The sequence below is a fragment of the Podarcis pityusensis genome (genome assembly GCF_964106645.2).
Source record: "Podarcis pityusensis genome assembly, chromosome: 10".
Classification (NCBI taxonomy): Eukaryota; Metazoa; Chordata; class Lepidosauria; order Squamata; family Lacertidae; genus Podarcis; species Podarcis pityusensis.
In genome coordinates this window covers 43,928,592-43,945,834 of record NC_138035.1, presented here as the reverse complement: position 1 = coordinate 43,945,834, position 17,243 = coordinate 43,928,592, and the positions used below count along the sequence as shown (strand labels likewise).

Sequence of the window (17,243 nt, the reverse complement as noted above, 5' to 3'; positions counted from 1 at the left end):
GTCCCCGGAATGTCCCCAGATTTGCAAATCTGTCCCCGGGAAACGTGGCAGCCTCAGCAGCCTGGAGCCAATCTGGTAGCGCAGTTGGCTCTGGCTGGCTTCAGGAGCTGCTCGCTGCCGCCGCCACTGCCAAAGGTGAACCGGGGACGTCTGTTGGTACAGATCTCCTGCCCCCTTCCCCCTTTGTTTTGACAGATCGGGGGAGGCTCAGGAGTCGCGGGCAGACCGCCGTTTTCCAGGAGGGGCTAAAGGCGCATGGTTTCTCTGCCAGGCAAGGTGCAAAGGCCTTCTTTTGCACCCTACAAAACATAAGTGCGCAGTTTTTAAAAAATTGGGCAACAGCTGCCTGCCCGCAACTCCTGCACCTCCCCTGATCTGTCAAAACAAAGGGGGAAGGGGGCAGGAGATCAGGGAAGGCTTGGGAGTCATGGGCAGGCGGCATGCCATTGCCCCACTACTGATTCCCTGTTGCTACTCAGCTTTAAAAAAAAAAAAAGTGTCCCCAGATTCACTGAGAGAAATCTGGTAACCTAACCATATCTTAGGTTGTAATTCTTAAATTCTTTTTATAAGAAGAGCAATCCTTTTTAGGTCAGTGGAACTGAGTATATAGTAGTTTCAGAACTGCAGGTATCTTTTGAAAGAGCTATACAAAATCAGGCATGTATAAAAAGTGAAGTGAAAGCATGAAAGATCTTTGAACTGTTCCGTGTTGTCCTTCCTCTTTAAAAATATTTTATTTTGCATTTCCCTGGTGGAGAAAACAGTTCACCAACAGATACTGAACAAGTGGCTGGATGCTCAGACTCTAGAGACTGAGTAAGCAGCTTTAAAAAGAAGGCTGTGCACATAAATTTGCAGAAAGCTTTCCGCATGGAAATGTGCATGAGGTTCTCTGTGTGATACTGATTACTAGATGTGGTCTTTCCCTCCCATCCAGTAAGATTTTGAAAATCTGGTATAGTTGATCCACCTATGGGAATTTGTCTCTACTATGTTGATTTTGTTCTTTGAATCAAGGCAGTATGCTATTTATGAAAGCAGTATACAGTCCAGATAGTGCTGCTTTCTATATATCTTGCTTTCCCCAGTAGGCCTTGTCTTAGCATAGTACTTTTAGGAAATAGAATTGGTATAGTTTCCAGTTCATTATCTTTTCCTCAGCCATTTTTCCTGGACACTTGTGAGGTTGACTGCTGTTTGCTATCTTTTCCGCTGCTTTTTGAGAATCCTTGCATAACCCTCTTTCATTTCTACTTCATACTGCTAGTACTGTAGTTTGTATCTGTTGGGGGTAGCGCATTTTCTGGTACTGTCTTTTGTTCCCACAAAGCAAGCCAGAAGTTGATAATCCAGAGCTATCAAGGTATCACCTATTGCAAAAGAGAATTTTAGATTTGATAAAAAATGTATACTTGAACAGTTTTAAAGTTAATATTTTGATACAGTTATAAAAATTACCTGGCACGTTTGAAATATTTGTAAATAGGCAAGTGCAGTTTGCTGTACCAATTAACCAGATTTTAGAAGTCTGTTTCATCCATCTTGAATTAAAACTACACTTCAATTGCAAATGAGAAAGAGTAAATATGAAAAGGCAAGTTGCTATAGACTTTGTAAAACCATAGGCTTTTGGGTTGGGAGACTATTTTCTGTTATTGGAGAGAAATAGAAACATTTATTATTTCATTTTTTTCAAGCTCATTTTGGTGCACAAAAACACACAAAACCTATTTTTTCAGCTACTTTGCTTCAGCTTTCTGCAAACCAGTTTTAATGTTATAATTTATAAATTATTTAAATCATTGTTTTACTCTTCAGCCAAAAAGACTCCCAGAATGGCTTACATATGTCAATAAGACAGTCCCTGCCCTCAGACTTACAATCTAAAATACATGTCACAAAAGGAATAGATACAGGAAATCAGGAGAAAACAGAAATAGTAAGAAAATTCGGCCTAGAAATAGTAAAAAAAGTCAAATGCTTGGGAATAGAGATTACAATGAAAAATATAAATCTATTTGAGGATAATTACAAAAAAAATGGACTGCAGTAAAAAGTGATATGGAAATTTGGACAAAACTGAAATTAACATAATGGGGCAGAATATCAGTAATAAAAATGAATCTCTTACCAAAATTACTGTTTCTGTTTCAAATGATTCCCATAATAGGCAAAGTAGAAAGCTTCAACAAATGGAAATCGGACTTGACGAAATTTGTATGGCAAGGCAGAAAGCCACTTATTAAATACAAATTATTAACAGATAAGAAACAGATAAGAAAGAAAGAGGTAAGTTTGGGCTCCCTGATTTGAGAACTTATTATGAAGCTGCATGTTTGTGCTGGATCCAAGAATGGATTGTAGCCTTATGAGGCTTTGCCCTCGGGTGGGAAAAAGTAATGCACCCGGGAGAGGGAAATGGGAGTCAACAGACACTCAAGAATTAGTTTCGGAGAAAAAGCTTTATTTCTACCATCCGGGCTGGTAGAAGGAGCAAGTGGGATAACTCACAAACAAGCACGAGTTCACAGCCATTTGCACAGAGCATATATTCCCCTTCCAGTTCCCTCCCCTTTCTCCTCCTCTTCAAAAGTCCTGCCCCATGAGTTCCCCTGAGCATGAACAGAAAGCTCCTGTCTTGGGACTCTTTTGGAAGAAGAAGAAGAGTTTGGATTTGATATCCCGCCTTTCACTCCCTTTAAGGAGTCTCTTCCTCCCCCACAACAAACACTCTGTGAGGTGAGTGGGGCTGAGAGACTTCAAAGAAGTGTGACAAGCCCAAGGTCACCCAGCAGCTGCATGAGGAGGAGCGGAGACACGAACCCGGTTCCCCAGATTACGAGACTACCACTCTTAACCACCACACCACACTGGACTCTTCCCAGGAAAGGGGGATGAGAAGCCTTGCGTGTCCAAGATATGTTTCTTTTCTCTTGCTCTAGTGGCACAGTCCCCGGAAAGAAAGTTGCAATCTGGTTAGCAAGGCCAACTAGCCTGGGAAACATACATGCAGAGCAAGATAGCAAGATGCTTAGCTAAATGCTTTTTAGCCTTAGAGAAAAAGTGCAATTTGAAAACTGCTTGAGGCTTTGAGGCCTGGTTGGGGGGGTGTGACTTACACAGGTTTTAGGGTATCCTAACCTGTGCTCTCCTCCTTCATTCCCCCCTCTTAATTTGGACAGCCTTTCCAGGCTCATCCCAAATGGGCCACTATCCTTTCATTGGATGCTTGCTCCAATTTGGGGAGCTGCCTCCTGCAATTGTTGCTAGGTCAGCCGAATGCCTGTTCTTGAGCCGATACGGCTACAGGATCATGCTAGAAAACTGATGTTTTGGATCTCGAGGGATGGAACAATAGATTCAGCTGGCATGCCTATTTAGCGTACCATAAAGTAGCTGTACATAAAGAATTTTTAAATCATGTTATCAGAAATTCGTTATATAAAGTCTGGGGAAGACATCGGAAATTGTTAGAGCCCAAAACACCATGGTGGATATCACCATTAGAGGTATTATCTGTTAAAAAGAAAAATACATTTTCAGAGATCCTCTCCACTTTGGTATCATTTCATAGCCCAAAGTTGGATTCTGACTCAAATGAAGCCTTCGCTGTCTTGACCTGTCTCCCGGCTTTGGTTTAACAATAATAATAAATAATAGCAGCAGCAGCACTGAGATGTCCAACTGCACTTTTCCCAACGGTAAGGATTTTATAAAAAAATATAAATGCTCATCGTAGGACCCCGCTTCTCCTCAGACTGCTTGCCAAAGTAACTGGGAACCACGCGGAACGCCTCCCCTAAACAAAGTTAGATGTCGCTGCACCCAAACGGGCATTGCAAGGGGTTGGACTAGATGACTTCTAGGGGTCCCTTCCACTTCCTACTCTACAATTCTACGATTCTATGACCTCATAGCCTCCTTCCTGTGTTTCCCGGACGCTTCCTAGTGGGGCTGCCCCACCTTGCGGCGCTGATGCAAGTCAGCGCGCTCTGGATATGGCAGGGATACATACAGTAACGGACTTAGAACGGGCGGGAGCGGGGGAGGAGGAAGAACCGTGCGCCACGCGCGCGCTAAAAGTGGCGCTTGAACGCAGGCAGTGCGCGCGCAAAGTTCTAGCCGTTTAATCATCCAGGCTCCTGACCGTCCCCTGCAGTTTGAGCGGCCCGCCGCGCAAGGAGCAGGAGGCGGCGCCGGCGGAGAATGTTAGAGGGCAGCTGTGCTCGCTGCGCGCGCCGCCGCCCGACACGCGCTTTCTCCCCCAGCAAGCCATGGGTCTGCTGTGGTGGCCGCGGGTGGTGCTGGCGCTCGTCGCCTTGGAGGCCGCGAGCGGGCGCAGCTACCCCAGCATCAGGAACAGGACCTTCATCAACCAGTATCTCGACAGCCACAACAACTACCGCAGCGGGGTCAATCCCCCCGCTTCCAACATGCTGTACATGGTGTGTGTCCGCGGGGTGGAAGGAGGAAAGGGAGCCGAGGGCGGGGAGTGCTTGGGGAGAAGCTGCCCCTGTCATGTGCCCCTGCCTCAGGCAGTCAGTGTTGGCTGCTGTGGGGGTGCTGGGAGAAGGCTTCGCCAAGGGGGGCAAGGGGAAGCTGCCCCTCTAAATCAAGTAAATCAATAAAAATAGTTAACTAGCTGAGGGGCTGGCCCCCCATATTATTAATTATTATTATTATTATTATTATTATTATTATTATTATTATTATTTTATTATTATTACTATTAGAGCTTAATATACCGCCCTGTACCCGGAGGTCTCAGGGCGGTTCACAGAAAAGATCACAACATATATAATCAGAATAAAAACAACAACCCCACCTCAGAAAAGAGCTATATTTTAAAAGGGTATATGAAACCTGTCTCTCTCTCTCCCCCCCCCCCCATAAATCCTGACTACACCCATGGGAGAAGCCTTTGTGAACGGCTGGGGGGGGGGGTTGCCACAGATTACAGAATAACAGACCAGCCTTGGTTTACTACATACCTTGATGCGTTGTTGCCAGCGGCGGCGACAATCTTTTCTCTTTTTTAGGGTTTTCTGTCCATTTAGAATTACACCTCATGTCTTGCTTCTGAACTATATGCATAATTTTTACATAGTCGAATGAGGAAAACTTGTTGGTTCTTAAAAAACCTAGCAGTTATATTTACTGCTGCTAAGTGTGTAATGCTTTATTTAAAATCATGTTTAAGTATAGAAGTACCAGGCTCAGGCCCCGATTCTCTATGAGTCATGGGTCATGACATACCTTCCTTAAATAAATAAATAAATATTGCCTTCAGGTTCCTGGGCGATGATTACATTTTCCAGGGTTTAATTGATTCCAGAACTCAATCCCTGCATAAATTGAACCCTGACTAATGGCTGTTTTAGGTTGAGCCAAGACTGACTATCACCTGTCCTGCATCCAAGTTAGCTTGTTACCCACAGGGGGGTTACCCACAGAAACCAAGAATAATAGGTTGCTTACTTGTAACTGATTAAGTCATCTTGTTAGTCAGTATTTCAAAGAACTGTTTATGTAACAAAAAGAATGACGATCAGAGAAGAAGAAGAAACCCATCCTTTTTATAATTCTTTAATAGGATGTTATGATTTTTACTATAACTGCAACCCTCTCTTTTATTGCACCAAATATGCGTATAGTTCTAGATGCTTTTCTTTGCCTTTCTTTATATGCTTTTCTTTCAAACTATATATGCTTTTTCTTATTGATATAAGTTATTGATATAACTTTACATATTTTTCCTTCTGTAAAGAAAGTCCAGACTGTTCATTAAGTGGAATATAAAATTAATTCATTATTTTATTGTTTTAAAATGACCAAACAAAACAAAACAAAATAGTCTGAATCACTTCCACCTTTGGGAGTATTTGTTTAAATTGTTGATTATCTAAGGCAGCCACTTGTTTTGCATCTCTTGATTGTTTTTACCCAGACCTATTCATTATTAATATAGATTTTTAATTTGAATGACACACTCCAGTTGTAGAGGATCCCATATTTGCAGTTTCTCTAGTAAGAACTGAAAATCATTTTTTCTTGACAGTATTTCAGCATGAACATAAAGACTAAGATTTCTGTAGTTTCAACAATCAGTTTCCTTTTGGCCACACATTCCTCTAAATAACAGCATGAAAGTAATGAAAATGTATTTTAATTCATTCAGTTTCTTTGACATTTTAGTTCCTATACAATTCGCTGTCCCCCCAATCAAGAAAAGCAATAAAATACTTAACTGAGGCTCTGCCCCCCAACATGAAGCCTGTCCCAACACAAATTCTGGCTATACCCATGTCTGTGGGTAGATTCCCTTGAACTCAATGGGGCTTTCTTCTGAGTAGACGTGTAGAATTTCATCATTCAACAGCTTGATGCAAGTACGGTAAATATTTCTGAAGAAATACTTGCTAGAACTCAAGATGTATTATCAGCACGTTTACTATGCATGTATAATGTTGTGATAATGTCATAATTTTTTATATTTTGCAGACATTTGATCTAGCTTTGGCTAGAATAGCTAGAGCATGGGCACAAAAATGCATTGTTATGCATAATCCAACTGATATGGTCCACCCTGATCCTAAATTTAGGCCTTTTGGAGAAAATATATGGGCTGTAACTGGCTATAAATACCCATTTGATCCTGCTGGCCCTATTGCAGATTTTTATGACGAGGTAAAATACTACACCTACAATACCCACAAATGTACACGTGTTTGTGGTCATTATACTCAGGTAAGTTCTTCTCTTCTCTGCTTACATAGTCCACAGAATTTGAAGCAAAATGCAATAACTTTAATTATTTCAGACAATAAAAGTATGAAGAAAATATTGTAGTTGCTCTGTGATCATAAACTGTGAAGTAATAATCTGCATTCTGTTATTATCAAGGATACTTAGTTATAAAGTATATGGAGTGTTTACAATTAATTTAGAGGCAACTGACAAAACAAACCACTACTTCATTTCAGTTCCAATATTAAGTTAACATGTATTGCTGATGGTTGTAAGATTCGTAAAAACTGAGCTACTAGCACCTGGCCAGCACTAAATGTTACAGGGCATATACATAACAGCAGAGTTCTTACTAAGAAAAGGAAGGGCATTGAGTTTTGTTTGTAGCCCACTTCTGTTTAGTTTCAATTATGTCAGATACAATAAGACTTAAATATGGGACAAAAAGTTGGGATACTTATTGGGGAGAATCTGGTGTTTTTCTATCTTTTTTTGTTATTTGTGGGGGCTGGCATGTCTTTTATTGTGGAAAATTTTAACACACACACATGCATATACAGTGGTACCTTGGTTTACAACCATAATCCATTCCGGAGATCCGGTTGTAAACCAAAACAGGTTGTAACCCAAGGCTAGCAATTTCGCCAATGGGCCCCCCCCCCCCAATTGGTTGTAATCCAAAAAAAGGGATACGCACTTCCGGGTTTGACGTTGTTGTAATCCAAAACGGTTGTAATCCAAAACGGTTATAATCCAAAATGGTTGCAAACCAAGGTACCACTGTATATAACATGCATCACCTTGGCCCCATGATTGAGGGACCCTAGGGCCCTATTCGATCAATGTGGTGTGTGCGCATGACATCATCATGCCCCGCGGCATGCTAACATATGCCGCAGGGCATGTTGTCGCACACACCACAGTGCATGCTGATGCGTCGTTTGGATGCCCTGTGGCATGTGCCTGCTGCCACTGTCGAAGTTGGGGGGGCACGGCCCCCTGATTTGGAATATATGAATGACTTAAAATACTTGTAGTCCTCAGCAGAATGCTAGCTCTGTCTTCAAAAACTGAATCACCATGAATTTATACATTTTCCTGACAGGAAAAATAATCAGTGAAGCTTGAAATAAGACATCTAAGACAGATCATTCATCAGCCAGGATTAGCAGAAATACTACTCCATTTACATGGTTCAGTGGTAGAGCACTTGCTTTGCATGCAGAAGGTCTCAGGTTCAGTCCCCAGCATCTCCAGGTAGCGCTGGGAGATGCCTTTCTGAAAACTTTAGGAGTACAGAATAGGATACTTGAATATTAATCTAAGGTATAAATGTGCCTTTAGCTAAATGCCAATAAAAGTGGAGGGAGGGAGAGCAAAATCTGGAGAAAAAAATGAATGTAAGAAATGATACTGTTGAACGAAGCTTGGACTTTATATTGTATAATCAAACATGTTTTTTTCAGGTTGTTTGGGCTAATACTTATAAGATTGGCTGTGCTATTGTTCACTGTCCTGCGTCAACTAATAGCAAAGGAGCCAAGACCAAGAATTTTTCATATTTCGTTTGTACTTATGGTCCACCGTAAGTTAACAAATCTTAAAGCGATCTAAACTTGTGTTACACTTAGTAATCATAAAACACCAAACTGTACAGTGGTGCCTCGCAAGATGAAATTAATCCGTTCCACGAGTCTCTTCGTCTAGCGGTTTTTTCGTCTTGCGAAGCAACCCGATTAGCGCTATTAGCGGTTTAGCTGCTATTAAAGGCTTAGCGGCTAAAAGGCTATTAGCGGCTTAGAAAAGGGGGGGGAGCGAAAAAAAATCTCAAGACTCGCAAGACATTTTCGTCTTGCGAAGCAAGCCCATAGGGAAATTCGTCCTGCGAAGCGCATCGAAAAACGGAAAACCCTTTCGTCTAGCGGGTTTTCCATCTTGTGAGGCATTCGTCTTGCGGGGCACCACTGTATGCCTGTTTGAAACTGAATGTATTAATTTTGGATTTTGTAAGCTAATTTACATTTCAATTATTTTTTAATTGAAAAGCAACCAGAAAACTTAACAGCTATGCTTTTCAGCCTTTACAATTTTAAACATTATATTCTGTGAACTAAAATATCAAGAACTGTAAAAAGTTCTCAGAACAGTTAGGAAAACAAGAAAATGATCAGAAATAGCTTTAGTTCTGTCCCACCTGTATCTTGAACTTAAATAATGTACAGTTTTATACAATAAACAATATTGCAAATTACGGTAGGCTGCATGATAGGCGGCATTATACTCAATTTACCGTATTTTTCTAAGACTTGGTTTTTTTACCCAAAAATTAGGTTTAAAATTGGGGGTTGTCTTATACATGGGTAGTGCTGAGGGGTGTTTTCTAAATTTGGAGTCCCCAAAAATACCTGGCATCTTATACATGGGGGAGGGAGAGAGAGAAAGGCAGCGACCATTTTGCACAGGGGTTCTGTTCCTGGCCCCCATGCACTTTGGTGGAGCATGTATAAGCCTGCTTCGCCCTTTTCCTGATCCAAAAGGACCCACGCATTGGCGATCGTGCATCAATTGGTTGCGCACAAAATTGTCACCGCCTGTGTGACTTTTTACTTTGTAACACTGAATTTGTCTTTCCTTCCAGAGTTGCCTCAGCTAGTTAGCCCTCATTAACTATATGAAGCTACAGCAGTTTAGTCCTGTTAGTTAGAATAGTTTAGTCCTGATGCAGCACTTTATTCTTACATAGAATCTCATATAACGTGCTGCCGCTTCATCCGTCTGGGAAGCAGTGGTGGAACTTCATGCTCCAGCACCAGGGGGTGGAGAGCAGGCGGGGGCGGGGCTGGAGATGTCTTGTATATATATCTTAATGGTGATGTCTTGTATATTAGAAGTACAGACATCTTCTCAAGATCTCAGTATTAGAATATGAATACAAAGAGCTTCCATTTTGCCACTTTTTAAAGTGTTGGGGACCCTCTTGTAAAAACACCTCAGTTATGGAGAAAAAACAAAATTCTAAACACTTGAGGAGTGGTCAAAACAGTGGAGCATGTAGGACTTCGGTTTAAATTTAAATTTCTTCAAACACACTTATTGTACAAAAAAGTAAAATTAGATGTAGTAAGAGTCTCATTTTACACGCATAAAAGCTAAAAACTAAAGGTGGGGGAAACAGAATGTTGTAATAAAGCACCAGTAAAAACTCAGCACCTAGAGCTTGCCGATCGCATGGTCAGCGGTTCGAATCCCCGCAGCGGGGTGAGCTCCCGTCTTTCGGTCCCAGCTCCTGCCCACCCAGCAGTTCGAAAGCACTCCTAAGTGCAAGTAGATAAATAGGTACCGCTTTATAGCTGGAAGGTAAACGGCGTTTCCGTGTGCTGCGCTGGTGCTGGCTCGCCAGAGCAGCTTCGTCATGCTGGCCACGTGACCCGGAAGTGTCTCCAGACAGCGCTGGCCCTCGGCCTCTTAAGTGAGATGGGCGCACAACCCTAGAGTCGGACACGGCTGGCCCGTATGGGCAGGGGTACCTTTACCTTTATATTGACACGACTAAACCACTAAACAACAACAAATATTTAAAAAACCTCTACCTGAGCTAGGAGCTATCAGTTCTTAATTGCAGAACAGTTTCAAAAATTATCAGTATAAATTTGTTAACTGACTGAAGAGCCAAGGCTGTAGCTAGGGGGTGGTGAGGTGGGCTCTCACCAGGGGCACAGGTGAGGGGGGGCGCAAATTGTCTAAAATACGTCTATAAATTAAAATATTGATTATTGCCTCATAAGAAAAGGTTTTAAATAGAGGGTGAATAGAATGGGGGGGGGGGTTGGAGGAGAGGCGGAAAGAAGAGCTAATTTGTCTGTGGCTAGGGGGTGCAATCTGCCAGGGGCGCAAGATCACCTAGCTACGGCTCTGTGATTCCCTAAACAAAGGCTTCTATATACAAAATATTGTTTGTTAGTAACATAGAAAGTAAATGTTCTCCAGTTAACAGAAATACAGTGGTACATCTGGATACGAACGCTTCTGGTTGCGCACGTGTCGGATTACGAGCTGTGCTAATCTGGAAGTAGTTGCTCCCGGATGCGAACTTTGCCCCGGGATGTGAGTGGAAATCGTGTACCAGAGGCGCACGTGCGCACGCAGGAGACACACTTTCACTAATGGAGCCTCATGTTAAGAACAGTTTCAGGATAAGAACGGACCTCCGGAACGAATTAAGTTCGTATCCAGAAGTACCACTGTATAAATAATATTAATTTGAAAACAAATAATTACAGGGGTCAGGTAGCTGCAGGGCATAAAATACCAGTACAGTGGTACCTCGGGTTAAGAACTTTATTTGTTCTGGAGGTCCGTTCTTAACCTGAAACTGTTCTTAACTGAGGTACCACTTTAGTTAATGGGGCCTCCCGCTGATGCCGTGCCGACACCACACGATTTCTGTTCTCATCCTGAAGCAAAGTTCTTAACCCAAGGTACTATTTCTGGGTTAGCGGAGTCTGTAACCTGAAGCATCTGTAACCTGAAGCGTCTGTAACCCGAGGTACCACTGTACAAGGTCAGTTCCATGGATTATCATGATGATACACAGACTAGCATTGCCTGGATAATAGCACCTGGAATGATTTGCAACTTGCTGGAACCAATAGAAAGTACAAAACATTTTGATCTTCAGTTTAATTTATGTACTGAATACATTATTACACCCTGAAACTGTTTTTCAGGGGCAACTAGGAAATAGGAAGAAGAATGGATGTGACCTTTGTGCCACAGGCTTCCATCCATAACAAAAGTCACATTTCTGTGCTCTGTACACACACACCCTTCACCATCCAGATAAATAAGAAGCATGATCATAGTTCATGAACACATTACAGACAGGCAAAAACATTTGAGAGTGCAGTGCAGGGCTGGTGAGAAGAGAGAATGCAACATTGGGGGAGTTCCAAGTACCAGATAGGCCTGGAGGTCTGCATTTAGCCCACAGACCTAGACAACTGATTCATTACATCTAAAACCTTTTATTACATATCCAGTAGCTTGCATTTTCATTTTTAGTTTTGTGGACTTTGTGTACTGAATACATAACGTTATGTAATATTTTGTTCTTTAGGGGCAACTACGCGGGAGTTCGTCCTTATAAAGCGGGAGCTCCATGTAGCCAGTGCCCAAAAGGAGACACTTGTCAAAAGAAACTCTGCAGTAAGTATAGAATTAAATGATGCAAACAGTCATGGAAAAGATGATGATATCAACCATCACATACAGTGAGGGGGGAAAGTATTTGATCCCCTGCTAAGTTTGCCCTCTGACGAAGAAATGACGAGTCCATAATTTTAATGGTAGGTTTATTGTAGCTGTGAGAGACAGAATAACAACAGCAGAAACCCAGAAGACAAAAGTCATGTGCAAAGGCATGTGAGTCCTTTCCATGGGAGGTAGGCAGCAGGTCAGTCCAGTTATGTAGTGCTGAGGAAAGGTGATCAGGGCAAAGCTAGTCTCTCCTTGTGTGGGGCCAGTTGTCCTTTACCAATTGCATGGGTCCTTGGCAAGTGGAAGGATCATTAGGCGCGAGTGATCATGCTCTTCTGAAGTTTACTATACAGCGGAAAGGAGCAGCCAAGCATACTAGGACTCAATTTCTTGACTTTAAGAAAGCTGACTTCATAAAACTTAGGGAAGTGCTGGGTGAGATCCCATGGACAGTAATACTAAAAGGAAAGGGAGTTCATGATGGCTGGGAGTTTGTTAAGAGGGAGATACTAAAAGCACAACGTCAGGCAATACCAATGAGACGGAAACATGGAAGGTGCCTAAAGAAGCCAGGGTGGCTATCTAAAGAACTTTTAACTGAGTTAAGATTAAAAAAGGATGTGTACAAAAAATGGAAAAGGGGGGAAACCACCAAAGAGGAATTCAAACAAATAGCCAGCACGTGTAGAGACAAAGTCAGAAAAGCTAAAGCACAGAATGAACTCAGGCTTGCTAGAGAGGTTAAAAGCAACAAAAAAGGCTTTTATGGGTATGTTCGTAGCAAAAGGAAGAACAAAGAAACAGTGGGGTCACTCAGAGGAGAAGATGGTGAAATGCAAACAGGGGACACAGAAAGGGCTGAACTCCTCAATGCCTTCTTTGCCTCAGTCTTCTCCGATAAAGAAAACAATGCCCGACCTGAAGAATTTGGAGCAAATGATTCAGCAGAGGAAACACAGCCCAGAATAACTAAGGAGATAGTACAAGAATACTTGGCTAGTTTAGATGTATTCAAGTCTCCAGGGCCAGATGAACTGCATCCAAGAGTATTAAAAGAACTGGCAGATGTGATCTCAGAACCACTGGCAGTCATCTTTGAGAATTCCTGGAGAACAGGCGAAGTCCCGGCAGACTGGAGGAGGGCAAATGTTGTCCCTATTTTCAAAAAGGGGAAAAGAGAGGACCCAAATAATTACCGCCCAGTCAGTCTGACATCAATACCAGGGAAGATTCTGGAGCAGATCATTAAGCAAACAGTCTGTGAGCACCTAGAAAGGAATGCTGTGATCACCAATAGTCAGCATGGATTTCTGAAAAATAAGTCATGTCAGACTAACCTGATCTCGTTTTTTGACAGAATTACAAGCCTGGTAGATGAAGGGAACGCAGTGGATGTAGCCTACCTTGATTTCAGCAAGGCATTTGACAAGGTGCCCCATGATATTCTTGTAAAGAAGCTGGTAAAATGCGGTCTTGACTATGCTACCACTCAGTGGATTTGTAACTGGCTGACTGACCGAACCCAAAGGGTGCTCATCAATGGTTCCTCTTCATCCTGGAGAAGAGTGACTAGTGGGGTGCCACAGGGTTCTGTTTTGGGCCCGGTCTTATTCAACATCTTTATCAATGACTTGGATGATGGACTCAAGGGCATCCTGATCAAATTTGCAGATGACACCAAACTGGGAGGGGTGGCTAACACCCCAGAGGACAGGATCACACTTCAAAACGACCTTGACAGATTAGACAACTGGGCCAAAACAAACAAGATGAATTTTAACAGGGAGAAATGTAAAGTATTGCACTTGGGCAAAAAAAATGAGAGGCACAAATACAAGATGGGGGACACCTGGCTTGAGAGCAGTACACGTGAAAAGGATCTAGGAGTCTTGGTTGACCACAAACTTGACATGAGCCAACAGTGTGACGCGGCAGCTAAAAAAGCCAATGCAATTCTGGGCTGCATCAATAGGAGTATAGCATCTAGATCAAGGGAAGTAATAGTGCCACTGTATTCTGCTCTGGTCAGACCTCACCTGGAGTACTGTGTCCAGTTCTGGGCACCACAGTTCAAGAAGGACACTGACGAACGTGTCCAGAGGAGGGCAACCAAAATGGTCAAAGGCCTGGAAACGATGCCTTATGAGGAACGGCTAAGGGAGCTGGGCATGTTTAGCCTGGAGAAGAGGAGGTTAAGGGGTGATATGATAGCCATGTTCAAATATATAAAAGGATGTCACATAGAGGAGGGAGAAAGGTTGTTTTCTGCTGCTCCAGAGAAGCGGACACGGAGCAATGGATCCAAACTACAAGAAAGAGGATTCCACCTAAACATTAGGAAGAACTTCCTGACAGTAAGAGCTGTTCGACAGTGGAATTTGCTGCCAAGGAGTGTGGTGAAGTCTCCTTCTTTGGAGGTCTTTAAGCAGAGGCTTGACAACCATATGTCAGGAGTGCTCTGATGATGTTTCCTGCTTGGCAGGGGGTTGGACTCGATGGCCCTTGTGGTCTCTTCCAGCTCTATGATTCTATGATTCTATGGTAGTGCTTCTCCAGGACAGGGCCCAGACTCCTTCTGCCATTTGGGGTCCTAAGCAGTTACAGGTCAATGCCTGTAATAAATTGAGCTTCAAAACGTAAGGTAGCCAATGTGGCCCTGTCAGAACCAGTGTTATATGACTGGTTTGTCTTAGGCCTACCAATAATCAGGCTGCTGAATTCTGCAGTAGCTTCAGTTTCTGAACAGTCTTCAATAGTCTTCAAAGGCATTTGCAGAACGAGTGAATTACAGTTATCCTATTTTAAAGCCTTTCTTCATTTGTTATAACTATTCTCTCTTCCAGGAAATCCTGAACGTGAGAAAGAAAACAGCCTACGTATGTATTATATATCCGTATTATAGTTTAAATTTACTTCAACAACAAAACTCACATTTCATAAGAATGCTTTTATCTTTTTAAAAATAGGCTATTCACGATGGTATCCACCCTTTGAATCCCGGATTATATGTGATGAATCCTGCATTGCAGTTGCAATTTTAAGACCGTTATTAATGTTTCTAGCTTTTGCAGCTGTTTATTACTTAAAACTCCGTTATCCAGGTTTAGGTTATAAAGCATAATTTTTGATAGGCGTATATAACTTGAATATAACTAACTATAATATTTATAAGAATATTTTCCTGCATTTTATATTTTAAAAGTAGATTTGGTTTGTTTCTACGATACTTCAATTTTTCTGAACTTGTAAAAAGTTACTTGTTGCATATTAATGAGTTGTAAATACTTTTAAAACTAGAATACATTAGTGTAAGTAGAATATATGGGGTGGTGTTCAACTGTGTTTTACTCAGAGTAGACTCATTTAAGTTAATGAACATGATTAAGTTAGTTTCATTAATTTTAATGGATTTATTCTGAGTAAAACTTAGCTGAATGCTATCCATGGCCATATCTAGTATGCCATGTTCAACATTAAGGGAAAATAAAGGCTAAGCATATTAAAAGAAATTTATTTATTGTATTATTTATTTTGCATGATTAACAGGATGCAATGAATGAATATTGATGTGATACAATGTCACAAAGTGGTCCATCTGGCTTAACATGTTCCATATAAAGTTTTCCCCAACTTTTTACGTTCTTATCCTGTGAGCACTTTCCACTGCACTGTCCCGTGTCATTCCTTTATTTATCACAAAGGTTAGGTGATTAAAGTTGATTTGCTGGGAAGACCATCAAATCAAGTTTAATCACCTAACCTGAATTTTCTGGTATGTGATTAGATCCCACTCAAAAATAGCAACAGTTTGAAAGAGCGCTTCATTTCTCTCTTTCTGAAGTTTAGTGTGTGTGATTAGCCTAAGATTAGCCATCTATATCGCAGAGAATCGTCCACAGTTTTTACATGAATACCAGCCTTATGTCCTATGTCTGGGGAAAATTAAGGCTTCAGAGATACTACAACCTGCTCATGTATCAGGAAACTGTGCATATGACTATATCCTTTCTATGAACCCATCTTACAACTACAGTCAGAAAATGAACCTCCGTGTCCATGTGTTTACTCAGATGTGAGTTGTGCTAACTTATTCAAGATTTACTCTCAAGTAATTGTGTATAAACCGCAGCTTTACAGAGCAATCCTTACTAGGTAGATTTGCTAGTGTATCTCCTGTGTATGTTCAGCTGTATCCTAACTGCTTCTGACCAGAATGTATGTGGCCAGGGAGGCAAGGTGAACTTTCATCTTCTACCCTTCTATTTACTCCTGTAGTGAATTTAGTTAAACCTGGTGGTTTATTTTATATCAAGCTGTGTAGACGAGACCAGTGAACTCAGGGAGTTCGGAAGCAGTGCAACTTTGTTCGGCCCTCTCCCTGACTTGGCATAACCACTCCCCACCTTTGCTATGGCCCTTTTTTTGCCATCTACACCAATGTTACTTACACTGGCTTAGTTTACACCAACTAGGCTTTCCCCCAGTCAGTGTAAGAAGATATTCTGGGGCTATCTCAAATGGTGTATCTGAGGACTGGGATTGCACTGTAAGCAAAGTGAACATAGTGAATATTCAACTGAAAAGAAAAAGAAAAGACAGCAGAGTGGTGTCATTGTTAATAAGAATGCCTCCCCCCACCTGCCTGCCACTGTCCCTCTGTCCCTATCTGCCTGGTACATCAGGGGAACTTCCACAATAAAAAAGCCAAGCCTATCTGGACAAGAGATTTTATTAACTAACATGTATCTTACAGTTCCCATCTGTGCTCTGATGCCTAATTGCAGAAAGAACTATCTTCCAATGCCCCAATCCCAGGAGGAGGCCATTACCTCCTTCAGTGTAACCAATTCCCTCCTCAAATTAGTCTCTGGCTGGTCTGGTGCCAGTAAGCCAGTAACATTCCTGTGTTGTTCTCTCTTGGTGGGCTTCATTGCTATTGCTGAACTCATCTCCTTCTCTCCCCTTCCCAATGACGTTTGAAATGGCCCAGTGGAGCCGATGGGAAGCAACAGCACCACCACCATTGCTTCTGCTGTCGACTTCAGTTTCTTGAGTGCTCTGCCCGTTGCTTTCAGTGCCTCCAGGACTGACCATGAGGTCTCAAAGGCAGCGTACCTGACAAAAGGAACACCGTGGTTTCATAGCTGTCAACTTTTCCCTTTTCTTGCGAGGAATCCTATTCGGAAATAGGGAATTTCCCTTAAAAAAAGGGAAACGTTGACAGCCATGCGTGGTTT

At 42.0% G+C, this 17,243-nt stretch overlaps 1 protein-coding gene and 1 long non-coding RNA gene across 3 annotated transcripts; one reads left to right on the top strand and one right to left on the bottom strand.

The window, feature by feature from the left end:
• Positions 1–718: 718 nt before the first annotated feature.
• LOC308457413 lies at positions 719–4,010 on the bottom strand. Of its 2 annotated transcripts, none has more exons than XR_013976894.1 (2): positions 3,914–4,010; positions 719–1,373 (listed from the first exon to the last, which is right to left on the bottom strand). It is a non-coding gene; the product is annotated as an uncharacterized lncRNA (long non-coding RNA). The 2 variants fall into 2 exon arrangements; XR_013976895.1 differs by lacking the exon at positions 3,914–4,010 and adding an exon at positions 1,462–2,119.
• Positions 4,011–4,150: 140 nt separating this feature from the next.
• On the top strand, positions 4,151–15,515 carry LOC308457398 (glioma pathogenesis-related protein 1-like). The gene is made up of 6 exons (XM_080971193.1): positions 4,151–4,448; positions 6,505–6,750; positions 8,217–8,335; positions 11,867–11,955; positions 14,850–14,882; positions 14,973–15,515. The coding sequence occupies exons 1-6, from the start codon at positions 4,278–4,280 to the stop codon at positions 15,125–15,127; spliced, it is 813 nt and encodes a 270-aa protein (XP_080827319.1). The 5' UTR covers positions 4,151–4,277; the 3' UTR covers positions 15,128–15,515.
• The last annotated feature ends 1,728 nt before the right edge of the window (positions 15,516–17,243 follow it).